At 34.4% G+C, this 21,320-nt stretch overlaps 1 protein-coding gene across 1 annotated transcript in view; it reads right to left on the minus strand.

Annotated features, from left to right (window-relative positions):
- Nucleotides 1-21,320, minus strand: part of LOC125051250 (neuroligin-1-like) — an 87,317-nt gene that overhangs the window by 8,578 nt on the left and 57,419 nt on the right. Inside the window, exons 3-11 of the mRNA XM_047651462.1 lie at nt 16,418-16,610; nt 15,321-15,439; nt 14,813-14,962; nt 14,106-14,300; nt 13,380-13,515; nt 12,115-12,366; nt 9,891-10,152; nt 8,549-8,777; nt 7,668-7,805 (exon numbers count right to left, since the gene is read on the minus strand). Of these exons, the coding sequence (XP_047507418.1) occupies nt 7,668-7,805; nt 8,549-8,777; nt 9,891-10,152; nt 12,115-12,366; nt 13,380-13,515; nt 14,106-14,300; nt 14,813-14,962; nt 15,321-15,439; nt 16,418-16,610 (1,674 nt within the window). The remainder of the gene's footprint in view (nt 1-7,667; nt 7,806-8,548; nt 8,778-9,890; nt 10,153-12,114; nt 12,367-13,379; nt 13,516-14,105; nt 14,301-14,812; nt 14,963-15,320; nt 15,440-16,417; nt 16,611-21,320) is intronic.

The following is a 21,320-nucleotide window of genomic DNA, read 5'->3' on the forward strand; positions in this document are numbered from 1 at the left end:
CACGCGATGACAGACAATGCAACTTGTCGATAAAACAGAGCAAGCGCCAACTAGCGGCCCAGACTGTTTTACTGACATTTGAATAGATATTCATCGTGTCGGTTTTATGTGACGGTGTGCGCGCGCATCGTAAAAAAATAATATCATCATTTTTCCCTAACGCACCAAAAGAATTATACCAAAATCCACTTATGGAAGCGTTTTTACATTTGGATATCTAATGAAGGGGTTTGAGACTAAATCACTATTTGACAGGCTGACCCAACCGCCAAACGAATTTGTATAAAATGTACATGTGACAAAGCGTATGTTAGAGGGGTCGAAACCACAGGGACTATTATTAATTACATTAAAACAAAAAGTTGTTTATCTTCCGCTGGCCATAGCGGACAAACAACGACGTTGTAAAGTATTCGGAATGTCGGGTTATGTAAATAATATAATTGTTTCAGACATAGTGTTAAACCCACTAAAAGGTATACTTAATATAGTGAAAAGACAGCAGAAGTGTAAAAGTGCTTTTCATTATTTTTATTTTATTTATTTGATGCACAAAACACATTACAATCTTTACAAAAATAAACTTAAAACTAAGAGATTTGAACTGGATTCTAACGTAAAACTATGTGCACACTGCAAAATTAATGTTACAATAATGAAAAAGCTCATGACTATTAAAGGTAACATAGTAAAAAAATAAGAAGTTCCTCGACACCAGTTTAACGATGAGGGTGGGTCAAGTCATTTAGGTATAGCAACCAGGGCCACAAGGGTCAGCACTTAACCTACGATGGAGGATGTCTTTAATGACACTGATGAATTTATTAATATTGTGACAGAATATGTCCACAAGTAAGTGATTGCTCTTTATACCGATGTACACCCTGCCAGCCAGTGGACTGTGAAATGTGTGTTTAAATTTAAACTTTAAAGGAGTATCTGTATAGTGTATGCACTAGATAACTAAATACATGAGTGAGACCTATGAACCTAACTACCCTACGGATCCCTAACCTCTACTGTATGTACATAAATAGTGAATTAATAAATAGGTCTGCACCAAGGTACCTAAGGTAACATACGGAGCCCTACGGGTAGGATCAAAGGTGGGATTATCTCGATTATCTAAGGGCTTGAAGGAGTCTTCGCTACTTTGAGAGGAAACGAGAAATGAATAAGACGGAGCAACATTCAAATCTCATTTATGGTTCAAAAACATTATCATAAATCCTACTTACACCTATTCACACATACATGACATTCTTTTCGCGAGGTGTATAACTCACCTTCAGCTATTTAGAGCAACCACGTGAGCCATGTCAGGTGTTGATCAATGTTCAAGTAAAACATATTTAAAATTACTCTTCAGTTGTTATAAATTGGGAATTCGCGTGAGCCGTAGCAGTTGGTCAATGTTAAAATGAAACCTGAACAACCGTAATTATGGGATTACGGTATCAATAAGTAATAAAATCCCTATATTAATTTTATATAAGGAAGTTTTATTTTATTTATTAATACATATTTAAAAATACTCTTCAGTTAATTATGGGATTACGATATCAATAAGTAATGAATTCCTTATATTAATTTTATATAAAGAAGTTTTATTTTATTTATTAATACATATTTAAAAATACTCTTCAGTTGTTAAAAATTGGGAATACGCGTGAGCCGTAGCAGTTGCTCAATGTAAAAAATAACCTGAACAACCGTAATGATGGGATTACGGTATCAATAAGTAATATATTCCCTATATTAATTTTATATAAAGAAGTTTTATTTTATTTATTAATACATATTTAAAAATACTCTTCAGTTGTGAAAAACCGTAATGATGGGATTACGGTATCAATAAGTAATAAATTCCCTTTATTAATTTTATATAAAGAAGTTTTATTTGAATAAAAAGTACACAATCAAGACATAAAGGCAGACAGAGCTGTTACCAGACCCGCTATTATTCACGGTTTTGAAATAAGACACTCAGCAAACGGAGGTGGGCGAGTTAATTTCCGTTATTAATGGGGTCGCAGGCTTAGAACCTCGGGAAGGGCAGGCATGAATCAGCACTAATTTACTGCAACTGCCTAAATATAGCCATCAGGTCTAGGGATAGACTCATCTATCTATGGATATAACTGTTACTTCTACACGAGTGCAAATGAAGTGATTATGAAAATAATTTGATAATATGGAACCTTTCGATTCTTCAGTATACTATATACGGCCGTATCTCTTATATTGGTATTATTAAACATTTTAAAACTTGTTAAGAATTATATGTTATGTTATTTTTAAAATTAATGATATTACTTTGACTTTATTTAAATGGAATCTCGCTGCTGGCCTGAAGAGCCTTGATAACTCAGCTCAGCTGTTTGGCTCATAGCTCTACCAGATCATTATAACGCTCATAGTTACTCACTAAATTGCAAAATGAAGAAGACCGAAGAAAATCTGTTGCAATTTCTAAAAAGTGAAAATTCAATTATGTATGACACGGTTCAACTCGTTGTAGTATCGTTTGACATTTTTAACATCAGAACTTCAGATAAATGATAAATTTATCCATATGTGAAAAAATATAGAAATCATCATACACATACGTATACATATCATTTCAATATTAATTATTAATTTAACTCAATATTAAATTCATTTATTAAAGAAAAGCTGTGTAAAAAGGCTTACTATAAAGTTAACGATTATCTAGTTGATAAAAGGGGCTGGGACTAGTGCAAGACAGGCTACTTCTAATTAGTTTGCGATATTTGTTTTAAAATAAGTGTTGTTTGATGATTTGCTACTTTAAAAGAGTACCGAGAGTTTTTTACGCCGGCTTTATCTCTCGGCCTACACCCTCTGTCTTCTTTGCCGATGAGTAGGGAATAATAAATTAATAACGTGGAATAAGTGATACCTGTATCTTATGTCCCATAATACACATATTTATTAAATACTAGCTGGCCTGGCGAACATCGTACCGCCTAACAGTCGATTCTTTATTTTTTTTAAATACTTATTCTGCTATTCGGGACACCGGTCTAGCTAAGACAAAAAAAGAAAGTTGATAAGACAACAAATACATTATGTCAATAAATAAAAATTTAACTTCCCGGAACCCCTCCACTAACACTTGAACTTTATGATATGGTATTAAAGTTCAAATTGACTTTTAAGTATTATTACGAATATTATGCATAGGAATATAGAAAAGTGTTGTTTTTAGACTTTTTCACTCAATTTTTATAATTTTTCTCTCCGTAAGAACCATCCTCGCACTTCAAAGAATATTATAAAAAAAGAATCAGACAAATCGGTCAAGCCGTTTTCATGTTATGTCGTGACAACGGAAAACGGGTTTCATTTTTATATATATAGATAATTTGATGTTGTTCTTATTACAGTAGATAATGAAGAGAATTAGGTTTAGTTAAAATAAGCAATAATTACCCGAATAAAGTGACAATTATCCAAATTAGTAATTTGCATTCACGTTAGACGTCTGAAGACAAAACCTATCTAAAATCGAGGCACGTTCGTCCAGCCGCCCAAATGAACGAAGCGCGCCAGCGTGGCTACGAATGCTACGAATAATTCTTATAACGGAACACACTGAGTTACTAAGCACCATATAGAGAGATCCAGATTCAGATATTTAATGAGAAAAATGCTTTGAAGATTTTCGAGTGACCCTTGTATGAAAGCGTAAAATGCTTAAATGCCAAGAAAATTTTGATGAATTCGGATGTAATGCCTATGCATTTTTTATGAATGACTAATGTGTCGTAATATCGCTTATTTATCGTATTTATTTTCGTCCCTAATTGCAAGATACTTGATATAACATAATATTTAAATACATTGGAAAATTTACAAATAAAATAAAAGTAAAAATAATCCAAAACAATGTTCAGGAATTACGTAACTGTCATTCGCATTTCGTGTTCATCCCGTCGATACGGTAAACTCTCTCCTCAAATTAGAACGTATTTATATAAAAGTTTCGAATCGACAGGATATATCCACAATAATCTGAAAATGGCGTATTTTATATTTTTAAATGTAGAATAATATCTGTAATGACAAAGGATTGATTTGTCAAACAATGAGTACGTTCAGAAATTTAGTTTGCGTTAAATTTTTTTTTAAATATTAATCATACAATCAGTCTTTGCGACTATAAGTAGATACGTTGAGTGCTTCTTGACGTGTTAGGCGCTACTCCCAGCGAAGCCTGCCTATTCTTATTTAAACTCTATCTGTTGGGTTGTCCTGAAACCTGGTGACTGTGTGTTAATTAAGGAAAATATATTAAGGCACTCATTCAACAAATCAAGGCACAGTATAGATATATACATATTTATTTATTAGTAATTTTACAGCTAACATACATATTATAAAAGAAAACCCTTAGACGATACAAAGCCATAACAGATTACATAGATAAACAATATTCATGAAACAGAAAACATAAGTAAGTAGTAAATCTGTAAGTACATTAATAGACAAAAAGAAAAAAAAAACAAAGAAAACTAAAATTTAACATTAAACTAACGACAGTTATTACTAAATATTTCAAAGAAAATACTAAAAAGTTACTGCTAAACAAAGTCAAAGTATTCCCATCGGTGAGGTGGAAAATATCAACATCCTCATAATTAGTGCCATAGTTGGTGATATTATATTTATTGTATTACTTTCAGAAATCAGAAATTAAGGTCAGCTAATAACACGACGCTCATTCACTGTTAGGCGGTAAGAAGTTCGCCGGGTCAGCTAGTAATAAATAAAGTCAACAAATACTTTCATTTTTCATGATGTATATGAGTATTACAAGTCACGAAAGCATTTGATTAAATATTTTTTGGTACAAAAAATACCTTATAACAGATATAAGAGAAATCCCCGATGTAACCCAAGCCGATCGATTCCTATTATAGTCAAGGGACAACATCCCGTGGCCAAAATAGGTCTGATAAATATAATATCTCTCGCGGTTCCGCAAACATTGTAACCCTTTTAGATATTCCGACATCATTAATATTAGCTATCACCAGGAATCGGATACACCTAGTTTGATTCATATCGAGTTGCTACTCGTGTTACATTATTATTATTTCATTCCCTTCGATAGTAATTTAATTAAGCTATTTCCTTACGAAAACAAACAAATACACGTCTACAAAAAGAAGTTATTTGATACCTCGTTTGATATTTAGAAAACTTATCCATAAATTATTGTGAGCGATAAAAAAGAATTGTTGTTTTTGACATAAAGATATTTTTATAGAGAGCTTCATCATAAAACGACAACCCTGAGGTCGAGCGTTCGAATCACAGCTGTGCTGCACACATTTTATGTCTTTTCCCAAAAATCTTTGGCGGCTGACACCTGCCTGATATCGTCAGATTAGTGGATGAGAGCTTTTTTTTGGTGCACTTAACACTCCCTTAGAAAATCTGACGCGCTCGATAATTTTTTTTTCAGCCCTTAAATACAACCACCCGCATCATGCAAACGATCAGATTAACATACGTACATTATTAAAAATACGTAGGGCATTGATGCTATCAATATCTGACGCGCTCGAGGATGTCCATGCAACAGTTTTTTTTTACATATTTAAAAATCTATAGCCGCTTCCCCTACCGATGTAAAGGTATATATCATTTAAAACATTTTCTTCTTATCATCTAAGCTTTGCATCCCAATAGGTCTCTACGACGCTTGAGTAAATCCCCATTTAGCATCGTGGGCTCCCCTACTATTAAGAAAAAATTTAAAGATATCTGAGGACATCATAATATGCTATAGTGCCATTAGTGTTGATTTATTATATTATTCATTAGCTTCCTGTACATTATAGTAAATGTATATGTCATAATAATTTTTTCTCAAACAAAGAAACTTAGTTTTATTTTGCCAGTACCAACTCGTGCAAAAGGTGCTCTGCAAGTGGGTTACGTTATTTTAAAGTTTGACAGCGAACGAATAAACGGTACGTATAGTTAATGACAGAGATGCTAAATTACGAGCGTAGAATATTAGAAGTTTCGAGAAAATTACTTAATTAGTATGATTTTACTTCACACAGCACATTCTTGTTGTTGCTTTTGGTAATATATAATTAAAATTTTAGCCGTAAAAATATACTAATTTATGTATTAACTAGATATTTCAGTGTAAATGTAGTTACGCAATTAGGTTTTAATACCAAATTACCGACAAGAAAAAATTGTGTTAACTTAATGAGATTGTAATAAAATTTATAATATAATGTATATGATATTAAAATGTTTATAAAAATATAAACTTTTTCAAATATAATGAATAAGAAACGAAGCCACGTTTCCATCTGTTGCGGTCACATAGTTAAGGAGTGTGCAGGAAATTAACCATAATCAGTAGCTAATATTTTTTTGCGCGCGAGATAAGAAGAACGACCGGCGCTACCAATTGTACCCTTCACACTGTCGCAATACAAAATGTGTAAGTAGAGGTATACATAAACCCCAACAAATCTTTTGACACATTTCATACAAGGCATTTTCTCATTATTTATTCGATCCCGATTCAATTATAAGTTAAAATTTCATAAAAGTAAAAAAATATATATTTGAGTAATTTGTAACAAATAAAGTCGATAGTGATAAATGTCTTAATCACGTCATTTGCCTCATTAATTTCTTAAATAAATCCTAAAATTTCTACTATTAATTAGATGGATTTTAAAAATTCAACTACATATACTAGTAGTTTTACGTCTAATGGTATGATATTCAATAGAGTCAGTTATCTTTTGCCTTGATTCATTTCAAAAATCACTTTGCTGCATTGAGAATGTAAGGTCATTTGTTTCAAAAAACAAAACAAAAATCCAATACGAATGCTAAATATCCACGAGTGCTGAATACTGTTCGTCGTTCAACAAAAACTGCATTCTTTATTCAGCGTCAGACGAAGGGCGGGCGGCGACGGAAGTACGCCGCGCCCGCCATTAAACCGCCCTAAAATCTCGCGTTTTATAAGTTTCCGTCACGGGCTATCGCTCTAATTGCTCACTCATAACATTTCGTCCATTAAATTTTGCGCCTATTTAAATATAATTTGAACCGTAGATTGCACAACAGTAACTGTATTTCGGGCTTTCGCCAACTTTGTGCAGCGCCCAGCTCAATTTTATTCACGTTTAATGAGCACCCCAATGTAAAAGAGGAAATAAAATTTGATTTTCATTAATTCCGCTAATGATTGTAGCTGAAATTCAAAATTAGAAGGCGCATTATTAATTTTAATTAATGAACTAGTTTCTTTTAAAGATTCATTCCCTATGTATTTTGCAAAAAAATATTATGTTGAACTATTTTTTGTTAATCCATTCTTTGCTTTATCTTTATGTATATTAAAGACAAAATAAATATAAGCTAATTATAAGAAATACGCCCTCACTCATTCCTACACCAGTGTTTAATTTGGTCACTGGTTATAATGTAATTTCATTATTATACTTTTAAATAATCTATATATAGTACTGTTTATGACATTACACAATGAATTTCAGCGGCTCAACGATATATAGGGTAAATATAACTTTTACAATACGATGAGATTTACAACTCTACTTATCTAGAGTTTAGTAATAGTAGAATAAGTGACTGACCGGCAAACATGTCAGGGTGAAGATCCCGAAATTGGTGGTGCGCTGGTGCCGCTCCAGCTCGATGCAACTGCGGTATCAAGTGCAGCCACAGAGACAGCTTATGACCGCGGTAGTGGCTGCGTACACGCATCTTTGTTCCTATAAAACAAATGTATTAGTATTTGTATAATAAGGTAATCTTCATATTGAGGAACAATAAACGACTAAACGAATTATGAAAGGAGTTTCGCACGAATTAGTCTTTAGAATAGCCCGAGGTCTGCCTTAGGATGTGATTAAGACCGAGGGGAGGAGAATTTTATTGCTTTTGAGTGGGTTTGAACTAACAATGTTAAGAAACCGTTTATTAAATCTGGGGGGTAACTGCCCATTTTGTTTTAGTTTCGATTCCGTTCTTGTTTTTATAAAATAATTGAAAATCGAACAATTGCATAATGTATCAAGCGTATTTCCTGTTGAATACAAATCTGCAATGGTCTGCCCTGCGATTCTGTAACTCACTTCACGAACTCACACAGCGGTTTTCGCATCGGCGGTCGCTCTCAAATCAGTCGTGAAGCAGTCATTTTATGATTTGGCATTCTGAAAAGGTGGGAGCTTGTAGTTTATTGTTTATCAGAATGCCAAATCATAAAATGACTGCTTCACGACTGATTTCAGAGCGACCGCCGATGCGAAAACCGCTGTGTGAGTTCGTGAACTGAGTTACAGAATCGCAAGGCTGTACTTGTTGTTTGTGTTTTTTTTTATGTTTTAGACTTATAATTTCAATTTATACTAAAGTTTGTGGCACACAGCCACGGCATGATTGAGCGAGTGTCAAGTTAATTGTATTAGGTTGTTCTTTTGTTTCTTATCTTTATTGAAATTATGTGACTTACCTATACTTAAGTATTGTTGCGTGTTCAGTTCATAACGGGGCCAGGAAAGAGCGGTCTCCTGGTGGTCATCCGGCTTGGGACTAGGGTCTCCTGTCTTGGCGAAGGCGGCGAGAAGCGCTACACAGGCTTCCGCTACGGTCACATCTCCGCGGGAGTAGTTTCGTGGCCCACCCACAAGCGGTAATCCGAGGAAGTATGGCAAAGTCTCACTGGGTACACTGCCCAGCCGCTGCATAACGATTTTTTTATTTTGACTCGTTTATTTTAACCATAGGATATATAACTTATAAATATTAACAACGTTCAAAGCAATTCAGTACTGATATTTTAAGGAACACCCTAAAACAATAATGAATATAATTGTTCTCATTTGAGCGATAAACTTGCTACCACGAAAATAAGCAGAGAATAATTATAATATTTATTTCAACAACAAATTTACTACGCAAATATGATAAAATATAATCATTAATAACATAAATCCTTAAAACGAAAGGTGAAAACGTTTTACTCCTGACTTAAGATAAATATAAAGTTATGTTTCGAGAATAAACAAACGAGTCAAGTTACGTCCTATCATCGGATTTCTCTAACGATAATCTTACGATCTGGAGTTTCAGCGTCATTTTCTAAGGTTATTTATTCTTCATTTGTGTCTTAGGTACACAATATAAGTTGAACAACTCGAGATATAAAGTATAACTTATTTGTTACTTTAATTTCAGGGCACAAATAATATTATAACGTATGTTTATTAAGCACAATTACTTCATAAATATTTTCGATAAATTGTTAACTTTGTAAGAGAGTGTTAGACATAAATTTTATTCAGGGAAATGGCTGTACTGAATAAGAGACTACTTTGTCGCGTGAGCCACTTTGGTATCTAGTTTATATGAAGACGGTCACTAACATATTCTTAGATATGCTGATGCCAATCTATAATATTCTACTATTTATTTTTTATTTTTACTATTTTTTTGTGTTCTATTTCTATCCATTACCATACTTGGGGGCACAATCTATACTAATATTATAAAGAGGAAAGGTTTGATTTTTTGTTTGTTTGAAATGAATAGGCTCCGAAACTACTGGACCGATTTTTTTTATTAAAATACCACCGCTAGAAAAGGCTCTTTATTCGTACCTAGGTTTTTGATCCTTATCAAAATAATTACCAACGTTTCACATAAGTTACAATTTAATGGCAAAACCACCAAAAAAGCATGGTGGATTGGTGTTCTCCTGCCTTTTCTCTTGAATAGTTTACTACTATGTAATATAACAAAAATCTTAGCCACAGCAACGCTTGGCCGAGTCTACTAGTTAATAATAAAGTCACCTGCGGATAATCTGCGTCACGTGAGTGATGTGCAAAGTGGGCAAGGTACGTAGGCGCCCCGCGTCGTGCATGCAATTGGGCGACTCGTAAGGCGGGCGCAGCACCAGCCCCATCACTGAGCGCCTCCAAAGTAGCATCGCGAATATTTATTGGATGCTGTATTGGCTTTTCCCAGTCTGTGTACTCATTGCGAACAGCCGCAAAAATTTCGTTGCGGTGAAATCGGTACACGTTTCTAACGTATGTACGCAACACCCGGTTTCTACGGATATAAATATAAAATATAGCTTCCTCATCATCGTGTTTGTATAAGTCAAACAACTTAATAGACCAGTGCCGATAATTTTTGAAACCTAAAAAAATTACAGTAGGATGAAACCCATTAGAAAAGCAGGGGAATATGATCAAAATGAAAGGAAAAATAAATTACGGTCGATCTGAGGTCGGGAAGGGGTAGGGGGGGGAGTTTTAAGGGTAAAAAACGGTTTATCTCGATTTCCGGCAAAACTACAAGTCCTATCGAAGAGAGTTAAATGGCAAAGTTGGAGGTAATAAAAAGATCTAAAACTTTTGTATTCACACATTTTTCACATAACCTCAAAATTTATGTGAAAAATTCAAAAAACCAAGTTTTTGGTTTTTAATTTTTATCTTTAACAAAAATATTTTTTTTTAACGAAATTTGGTGAAAACTTACCTTTCTATGTCCCAAATACACTGTAATTTATTTGATTAAAAATATTTATTTGTTCACCTTATTTTGAATTAATATCGAAAAAACACCCTAATTTTCAATCGAAAATTCTGACGTCAAAATTTCAGCTTTTTTCAAAAAGTTGGTGTGCTTTCAGTTCGTTGAAATCTCTACTTTCTTTTGGTAAAAAAATATATATATATTACCATAGTAAATCTTCTCAGAAAACGCAAAAAATCGTATGCAGTAACGCCCAGACCCGTCATCCCCTTCCCTACTTCTCTATGAATCTTCTTTAAATTATAATCAGATGCCTATTTATTACTATTTTAAGATAACTTATATATACCTGAGTGACCTAAAAAAAAATTTTGCCTTTAGATGGGCTAAAATTTTCGTATTTCATAGAGAAGTAAGGAAGGGGGTGACAGGTCTGGGCGTTACTGCATACGATTTTTTGCGTTTTCTGAGAAGATTTACTATGGTAATATATATATATTTTTTTACCAAAAGAAAGTAGAGATTTCAACGAACTGAAAGCACACCAACTTTTTGAAAAAAGCTGAAATTTTGACGTCAGAATTTTCGATTGAAAATTAGGGTGATTTTTCGATATTAATTCAAAATAAGGTGAACAAATAAATATTTTTAATCAAATAAATTACAGTGTATTTGGGACATAGAAAGGTAAGTTTTCACCAAATTTCGTTAAAAAAAAAATATTTTTGTTAAAGATAAAAATTAAAAACCAAAAACTTGGTTTTTTGAATTTTTCACATAAATTTTGAGGTTATGTGAAAAATGTGTGAATACAAAAGTTTTAGATCTTTTTATTACCTCCAACTTTGCCATTTAACTCTCTTCGATAGGACTTGTAGTTTTGCCGGAAATCGAGATAAACCGTTTTTTACCCTTAAAACTCCCCCCCCTACCCCTTCCCGACCTCAGATCGACCGTAATTTATTTTTCCTTTCATTTTGATCATATTCCCCTGCTTTTCTAATGGGTTTCATCCTACTGTAATTTTTTTCACTTTTTATTTATTTTAAAGGCTATCTGCACTGGTCTATAATGGCTTGAATGAACACAGTTCTGTCTTTTTATATTTATTTATTAGAATACACCACACCATATATAATGCATTTTTTACACATGTTACAATCTATCTATTCTACAGACAGAATTTGGGAGAATCAGCCGATTTTGAACCTTCGAGCTTCGGTATGAATAAGGGACGACAATGTTTATATTCTGTTAGACATTATTGTTCTGTATTTGACCATTTAACATTTTGTATAAAGCCGCTTGTTTCCTCTCACTCTGCTTTTCTCTACCGTTCGAGGAAGTGTTGTTTGAACATAAAAAAAAACCATTGGTATTTGAAACTAGGATTCGAACCACCTTAGTATTGATAGTCGCATCTAGCCAGCCTTATACTTTAAATTTTATAGGACACTAATTATAACAATGAAACATACTCAATCGTATCTGAAATCACAAGTATGAAGATACAAACACGCTGGTAACTACCTGTACTCTTCTTCAAAGCCGTGACGTATATCATCCTCGCTGAAAAAGTGATAGCTCTCAGTCGTAGTAACGATAACAGCGAGGGCGCAATCTAAAAAGGTGTCGCTGGCGTGCAACGCGCGACTTGGTGACGGATTGGGCAAGTCTTGTGAGCGGGGTACACCAGGACCCCATCCCGCAAGAAAACGTGCCCGGGGCGCCTCTACGGCAACTAGCGCTGCCAGAGGACGGTTCGAGACACACGATACTAACCTGCAATAGATCATTCTCAGAAAATAGTGCTAAAAAAGTGCATGCGTACAAAGTACACAAGTCAGAAGTGAAACTTCTTTGGCAAACAAATTTTTAAGTCATGTTCATATTTATACAAATCTAAAACCTTAGATTTCCGAGACTTACAGGGAGGGAAAAAGGAAGATAAGTTAGGAATTTAATGAATTTAATTGTCATTAAGATATTAAGTGTCGAAAATTAATAAAAAATTTATTAAAATTTAATTATTTTCTATAATAAAAACACGTGCCATTTTAATGTACAATTCGTCATTTGAGATTTCAATAAATTATTTTGCATACAATATAAAACACTAATCTATATATATATAAAAATGAAACCCGTTTTCCGTTGTCACGACATAACATGAAAACGGCTGGACCGATTTGTCTGATTTTTTTGTTGTGTTTGTAATTGTCAGGAGAAGGTTCTTATAAAAGAAAAAGAGAAAAAAAATGCGCGGAAAATTAGAAAATTTAAGAATACTTAAATTTCCACCATACAATTCGAACTTTTTGATGTAACCTTATGGCGTTTGACATACCATTGACAGAATGCGTGCTGCAAATATCGTCAAAGAGGATGTAAGAAAAATTAATATCGTTTAAAATAAATGCTTCGATCGGAGTTATTATATTGATAATATAATAATATGCGAGCCAGAAAAACAAACAAAGAATGTTGTATAACATAAAGCATTAGAATAATAAACACTTTGTTTCTGAAATAAAAATATTACCCTCATGCGCCTAAAGAAGTTTCACTTCAAAAACATCTATTGACCTTTTGTGCATCGAAACCCATTAAATACATGTTGTAATGTAAATGAAGTATATTATTATATATATCAGTTAGCAATTCACGACCAGAAGAGTGAGGACTCAGGACTTTTATAGGTATATCGCTTCGCAAAGCCTTAAAAACACTCGGTCCTCATAAAGCCTTCATGGATGCAATGGAACGAGCGTAAAGAATATGAACTGTAGAAGTACCAATGTTCTCCAGGGTGCGTGTCTCTAGTGCAGCGCAAAGCTTGCGCGGCGTGCTCGCGCGCTAACGCGGGGTCCGGAGATAATGCTGTTGGACTTAGTGCCGACCCGCTTAGCAGCACGATGCGAGATACGAGACCTATGGACAAAGTGTTTCTTTCTTTACTAATTATCTCTTATAGTATTTCTAGTTGGTAAACGGAAATATCCGCTATATTTCCGTTTACCAACTAGAAATACTTAAACTTGTCGGTTGGCTCACAAGAAATTAATTAAGATAAAATCTAATAATATAAATTAATTAAGAATTATTAATTTAGAATTTTTTTTTTTTTTTTTTATATATAATTAATTAAGATCTGGCAGCTACCTCGGATAAAGAATTAGTCTAGCAATTCAAAGGGGGAACGCTGCCAGTATCTTCGGAACCTTGCCTAAAGGGACTCCTTTTAATGATATATTTTAGTTTATGTTAAGTTTAGTTATTTATTTCAATGTATATTATTTTATTATTAGTTTTATGTGTCTATATGATTACAATATAGTAAGTTACTACATATATATATATATATATATACATATTAAGTTAAAATAAAAATTGCACGTAATTATTAAGATTTATACCGGAGTTTAACGATAATCTCTTAGACTGAGATGGTTTGTTTCATTATTCTTATTTGAGCCTTTCAATAATAGAATTACTTTCTTTTAATATATTTGTATTCTTACCTTTTATGCTGGGCAGCATGACGACAGTATTGACTAATGCTGCGGCAGTGGCGTGTCCCAGAAGTGTGACACGGCGCGGATCCCCGCCAAAGGCAGCGATGTTTGTTCGTATCCATGATAACGCCGCTACTACGTCTAACACTGCAGCGCCCCCCGATAGTGAAGCCTCATCATCTTCACCCGTCGTTAAGTAACCTAACCATTTAATAAAATTCTTAAAAACGTTTTTAGGAATCAAGAAAATACTTTTATCGCAAGATTTTGTACTCCATATAAAAACAAGCAAAACTAAAATCATCTTTACTAAATGAAAGCTTTGTTTTAATAAGCATCATGATACAGGTCAAACCTCAACATCAGGGCTTGTGCTACAGGTCCTATTTATTGCTATTGTAGTACAAGGTTGTATAGTCTACAATAGTTTATATTCCAATTATGTTTTAATAATTTTCCATAAGATTGCATATATGTGTTACTAAATTGTTGTTACGATAAAAATGTGCCGTCTTTATTCCCTCAGATGTTTCCATAGTAATTTATTATAATATGAATATTGTAATAATGAAGTCAGTGTAACAACGATTTAGACCGTGGCTCTGAGCGGCGGCAATAAAGTAGCCGTGCCAAACGCCAATAAACCCATTTGGCTGGCAAGCATGAAAACTTAATGCGCTAACTGGCATATTATTTATTTTTAAGGTACTTACCAAGTAATCCTATTCTATAGTTGAGTGTGACGACTAGCAGGTGTGCCCGAGCTGCCAAAACTGCTCCATCTAGAGCGTTGCCCGATCCACCTTCCGGGCCGGCGCCCGCCCAAACTGCAACTGCATAGGGCGCCTCGACGCCACGGGACCCTTCACAACAACAATAGATTTATATTGCATGGATCTTTGTAGGATTCACATTTCTGCAACTACTCTAACGTAAGAATAAGCTTGACATTGTAACAACATTCATGATATACAAGCTCAAATCTTATGTTTTGCTCTATCGTATTTGCTTTCTCGTATTAAATATATTCAAAGTGTACTGCGCTCTGACAATTTTGAGACAAATTTAGAAGTAACATTAAATATTTATATAACTCACGCCCGTTTCCCAAATAGGTAGCAAAAGACCACAAACCTTCACTATCCCTACCTATCTTGCTCACGACACTCGCCTTGTTCAAAGCTGATAATTAAATATTAACAAGATATTCGTGAAACCTACCGCTACCGGGTACATAGATGTTGAGGTAGAGACAATCTTCGCTCTGGTTGACGAGCAGTGGTTTTAATGCCACCAGCTCGTTGTACACACCCAGCGGCATTCTCGACAACGCTGCAGTCCTGTGTTATAAGTTCATGAGCTAACGGTTCATTACGCTTATTACATACATACATAAATGTTATTAGAATACTCTGCGGTTCCGCAAAAATGCGGCTGTAGTGTATTGTTATATTTCCCTCGTTAAATAAAAAAATATATATAATAATTATATCTTATACACGATATAAAGTACAAACTTTACTACCTATTCTGTTTCTTGTACATATAAATTCTTGGAATAAGCATTTTTATCACTAACTTGGTTTGCGACCAGCAACTCGCATCTACTCACTTATAAATTCAAAGAGAAAATATAAAACTCAGATCAGAAAATGTTTATCTTTTTGAGCGTTTGTAACCCATAATACTCTCATCTATTGGCAGCTTATAACTCTCTAAGATATAATTGAACTGCGTCAGAACGCTATTCTAACTTAATCAACACTTGTGCTCCCCGGAGTCCTTGAGGTTGCTAACATATTGCGCTACTATCTCCAACAAAGTTGTAATAACGATATATTAACATGATGATGAAGCCGCTATTCAGATTAGCGTTTTGTAATTTTTAATTACTTCTAAGTCATACACATTTCAATAGGTTTTTTACACTACTTCAAAAAAATGGAACAGAATATACATGTGTGTATGGTGGCCATCGACATAGCATACCAACAAGTATAAGTTGCTATACTTGGTTTAGACTTACTAAGGTTCAGAGTACAATTTAAAGAAATGAGTGTGTCGGTCAATGGCTTATTTAATTATACTGCCCGAGGAGTTCCAGCCTCGGGCACCTATCCCGTTTAGGTTGAATTTTATTTAAACATGAACTGAATATCATAATAACAATAAATGTTTACTTATTTTAACCTTTATAAAATTTCAAATAAAAACTGAACATATTTATCATCCAAGGCCCTTATCCTCCCCTCTATGTCACGATTGTAACAATTTACACATGTGTGCTATACATCGATGGTTTTTAGTAATGTACATACTTGTTGGCTATATCTGGAATGCGCTGTGGACAGACGGGCGCAAAGGTGTCGGCGAGGCGCGTGCCGGGCCAAGGGGTAGGCGGTAGAGGAGCGCGCAAACGAGGCGGCAGTGCGGCGTAAGGCACCCCCCGGAACACCTCCACAGGCTCCAGTCGCCGCGACGCTGGCTCTACTATGATACCACGGATGGCTCCTGCGCAACATTATTATTGTCATACTATCATACTTACGAGTACGGGCATTATTAATTTTTTTATGTCTCATAAAGGTGGGAACTGACCAAAGTTACGAGGTGTAATGTAGCATTCGCATCGAGCGTGTTACGCATCGAGCATGTTACGCTATTGTTTTAAAATCAGCGTAACATGCTCGTCAAAACTCTGTGCTCCACTTTCGCCGCCAGTGTTCACGAGATGTGATAGTGATAATGTTGATATCTTTCATTCTATTTAATTATTGTTTCATCCAAATTAAGAAGAAGAAAAAATGTTTCTGGACATAAAACTTTTTTAAAAACACAGGCGTATGAGGTGGCTTGTTATTGATTGCAATATTAAAAACCAAATGATTACTGGACAGTATAAAAACTTTGTACGCAGGTCTCGATTTTGAAGAACTGTTGAATTTAATTGGACCAAAAGTACTTAAAAAAGACACAATTTATAGAAAATCATAATCATAATGACTCGCGACGTGCGACGCGTAATTACTGAACCGCGTAACAGTCAAAGGATTCGCCAAAAAACCGACAGCCGGGTGGAGCACTCAAAGCGAGCAACGAGCGGCTCGTTGCTCGCTGGTTTCCCCGTAACACGACGAACTGACTGCACGAATGTTCGCTGTGTAACATTACATTACATGTTACATTACACCTCGTAACGTTGGTCAGTTCCCACCTTAACATAACATTCATAACCTTTCACAATTATTTTTAAATTAATTTGTATAAACACTAAGCCAGAGCTTCAATCGATGCTTCAAATTACTTTTAGGATTTAAGTAACAGTAGACATACATAATCATAATTAATAAATAACTATACAATATTTTTGTTGAACGCGTAAAGTGTAATAATGAATGCAACGAATTCATTTTCTCATTTCAAAGTTTTGTTAAAAATAGTGGAATAATTTAATTTAGTGCAATTTAAAAAATTTAATAAAGTCTGGCCACGCTCGTCCGCGTCACACAATACCTAATTTTTCATACATTGCGGCTGTCTCGCATCTGAATGCACGCTGTGTTGTTGTTAAACACAAAATGCAGCGCAAAAGCTGTTTCATGTCACACAAATTACCGAGAATTTAAGGCACTGCAAAATTAAATTTCCATAGAAATAAAAATGTAAAATCTGCAGTTCGGTTGTACAAACTAATCGTTTTAATAACTTATTTAAAATTTATTATTTATTATGAGCGCGCTGGTTGGTAAAATGCTCACCTATGATACAAAATCGATGGCATATTTCCGAAAGCCGATCACAGTGCTTATAAAGAAGAATTAAAAAAAAAACCCGATACAGAAATCTGAGGCCAAGATCTCGCTGTAGCGCCACTGAATCTATTTTGTGAAATGAATGAAATGAAATGTAATGAATGAATATACTTACTGACAATTTTGTGTCCACATTATGATGTAGAAATATAGAAAGCTTACCAAAATTTATAAATCACAATCATCACATGCTGGTAGTAGTTACGAGATAAAATATCAAGGACCCTGTCGCTGAAATCAACCACAACGACTGAGCAAAGTGAACCACTGACAAGAATATGTTTTAATAAAACAGACGTCACCCGCATCGTGTTACGATTGATAGGATATTACTTTAAATAATGTTATTACAACTTTATTACACCGTACACAGACAAATCATCATTTTTGATACAAATTACGAGGCTGATGTAATTTGTACCAAAAAAAAGATCTAGTGAGATTACGCACAGATTATCCAATTACAAGACCGCAAGGAATCCTGGCAATTAATAATTTGACCGGTGACTGCTGAGTACAACGGGCAAAGGGCGTTTTAACTGATTGGATTGTTCTGTCACGCCGTACATTCAAATCAATGTGATCAGGGCTAGGCTTCTTCAATTAGTTTATTGCGTTTGATGAAGATGGAAAGAAGGAAAACAAAAAATCATTAAACATTTACAAAATAAAGATTTTATATTTTCTACTACATTCGCTCCATCGAATTGTGTTGCTTTATGAACTTAATTCAACTGTGAATTGTATTAATACTGTAGTGGTGCACCAGTTCTATTTTCAGTTGGGTTTCCCTCAAGGTTTATTATACATGCATATAATATCTATTACGATCTATTCTATGATCAAATTTAGCAAAGTAAACCACTCTGTCCTTGTACTATAAAATGTCCAACGCTCAACGTGAAGATATGTGAATACTGCCAGCATTTTTATCTAAGTTTACCCTTTTTTTCTAGTAAAAAACGGTCAGTGATACTGTTCACCATATGTCTAAGCAGCTGGCCACTAAAGTATTTCCACACCTGGTATATATAAAATAATAAATAAAAAACTCTATTCGCAACAATATAATGTACAATAATAAAGCCCTCAGCCCTACAAGCGGTTTAGTCGTCCACAGGTTCACTTCAAGGACGGTTTCGTTTGTATGAATTATTTATTAGGAATGAGATCTTAAATCGTTTAAATTTTACCAAGGAATTTGGGGTATTTTAACGAGCGTCTCGCATAGTTCTCCCGAAGGAATCGCTTCATGAGAAAGACGCTAACGGCCCTAATAATATTAATAATAAAGGTAATGTAATATTTTGAGAGTAAATAAAATGAATCTCTCGGTAAATCAGAGCACCGCAAAGCGAAAGATACGTTATCTCCGTTTAAAGGGGCTAAAGTTGTTGGAATGTAAGTTTGCAAGTTTGTTGAAGGTAATCTCGGGAAAATCCGATCCAATTATGAAAATTGTTTTACTGAAGAGCATTACTTCTAAGAGCGAAAGCAGATAAGGTTCTAAGAATTACGTGTGAATTTGTATTGCAACTAATATGATACACTAACTGGTTAGCCCATGCAGTCACCACGTGCCCGAAAAAGATATTTTAGCACCGCCAACCAAAAGTTTTCATAGAAAATACAAACGTTTATATCTATACAATGATGTGATATCACCATACGATCGGTGATCTTTGGCCGGTGTTACTTTTTTGTATGAATTGCTAAATAATCGATAAGGATATTAAAATTGTCGTCGTTACTAATTCCCAAAGTCTAAAATCAGAAAAAAAATCCAAATACCTTCTGCAAAAACTGACATAGGAGTTCAGACACCTCAGTTTTGAATTCTTCGCGATTTTAACGGATTAAACAGTATTTATCCCAAGCTGGATATATTCGGTAGTGGGCTGATCGGTTTTAAAGAAAGCATTGTCAAGTGCCTATCTCGAACCTAATCCGTTGTTTTGCTGCTAATTTATTTTTCTTTGTGCATAACAAACATTTCTGGTATTTTTATTTTATCATGTATATATTTTAATTAATTTTTGTAACATTAGTCATACATTTAAGATAAAAAAAGAGTTTGTAACATATGGTAGGGGAGCCCACGATGCTAAATGGGGATTTACTCGAGCGTCGTAGAGACCTATTGGGATGCAAAGCTTAGATGATAAGAAGAAAATGTTTTAAATGATATATACCTTTACATCGGTGGGGGAAGCGGCTATAGATTTTTAAATATGTAAAAAAAACTGTTGCATGGACATCCTCGAGCGCGTCAGATATTGATAGCATCTACGCCCTACGTATTTTTAATAATGTACGTATGTTAATCTGATCGTTTGCATGATGCGGGTGGTTGTATTTAAGGGTTGAAAATTTAAAAAAAAAATTTTTTATCGAGCGCGTCAGATTTTCTAAGGGAGTGTTAAGTGCACCAAAAAAAAGCTCTCATTCACTAATCTGACGATTTCGATGGGACGCAAACCCACAGCCATTTTCTTAATTTGCAAAAAAAAATCGCAATTTTGAAATACTCAAGCGCGTCAGATTAAGATATATGTGGTTCATCTTTATGTTCTAAACGTACTGTCTCATAATCTGACGATTATCTAGAGGGATTCGCCTGATCTGACAAAAAAAAAATAGAAAAACGGTTCACCTAAAGGGCCATGCCTGCAACTTCCCGCTAATTCCATTCCTGGGCGCTTAAAATTGATATTTTGAGCTCGCTGAGTTCAAAGAAATAACATTTCTATGCATTTGAGCTCTCCCAGCTCGAAAGTCTGATAGAAGTTTCATAGAACACTATTTTTGGAATTTTCAAACCGCAATAACTTTTGAATGGATCAAGCAATTTTCACGCGGTTGGCGGCATTCGACGCAGTTTTATCATCCTCATAAATAATTTTTGCAATTTTAATTGATCGAACCACAAATTTTGGAGTAATCCCGAAAAAACAATTTTTCGGGTTTCTTTCGTGTACGATATCTCTCGAACGAATCAACCGCTTTTGACCAGCTTGGTGGCGATCGACGTGGTTTTTCAAGCTCAAAGGCGCATTAGTTTTTGAAATTGATCCATCAAGAAACCACTTTAAAAAAAAATATTTCTTATTTTTTTAAGATTTTTCAAAATTTCTCAAAATCTATCGGTCCGAATCGGTTCAAATTCACAGGAAATGTAATTTTGAGGGAAATATTTAGAACGCCGTTTAGTAGATTCCGATCGGTTTAAGGAAATGTAGGCATCACGCAGCTGCACGCATTTAACTTTATCGACGAATTTTTGTTATTTCGGCTTGCGGAAATCGTCAGATTATATATTTTTCATTATTCTTGAATTATTTCCTTCAAAATAAAAAAAAAATTAGCTACGCTCGAGAATGTCGAGATGATGTTTTTTTTTTACAACTTT

Source organism: Pieris napi, chromosome 7, assembly GCF_905475465.1.
Source record: "Pieris napi chromosome 7, ilPieNapi1.2, whole genome shotgun sequence".
Classification (NCBI taxonomy): Eukaryota; Metazoa; Arthropoda; class Insecta; order Lepidoptera; family Pieridae; genus Pieris; species Pieris napi.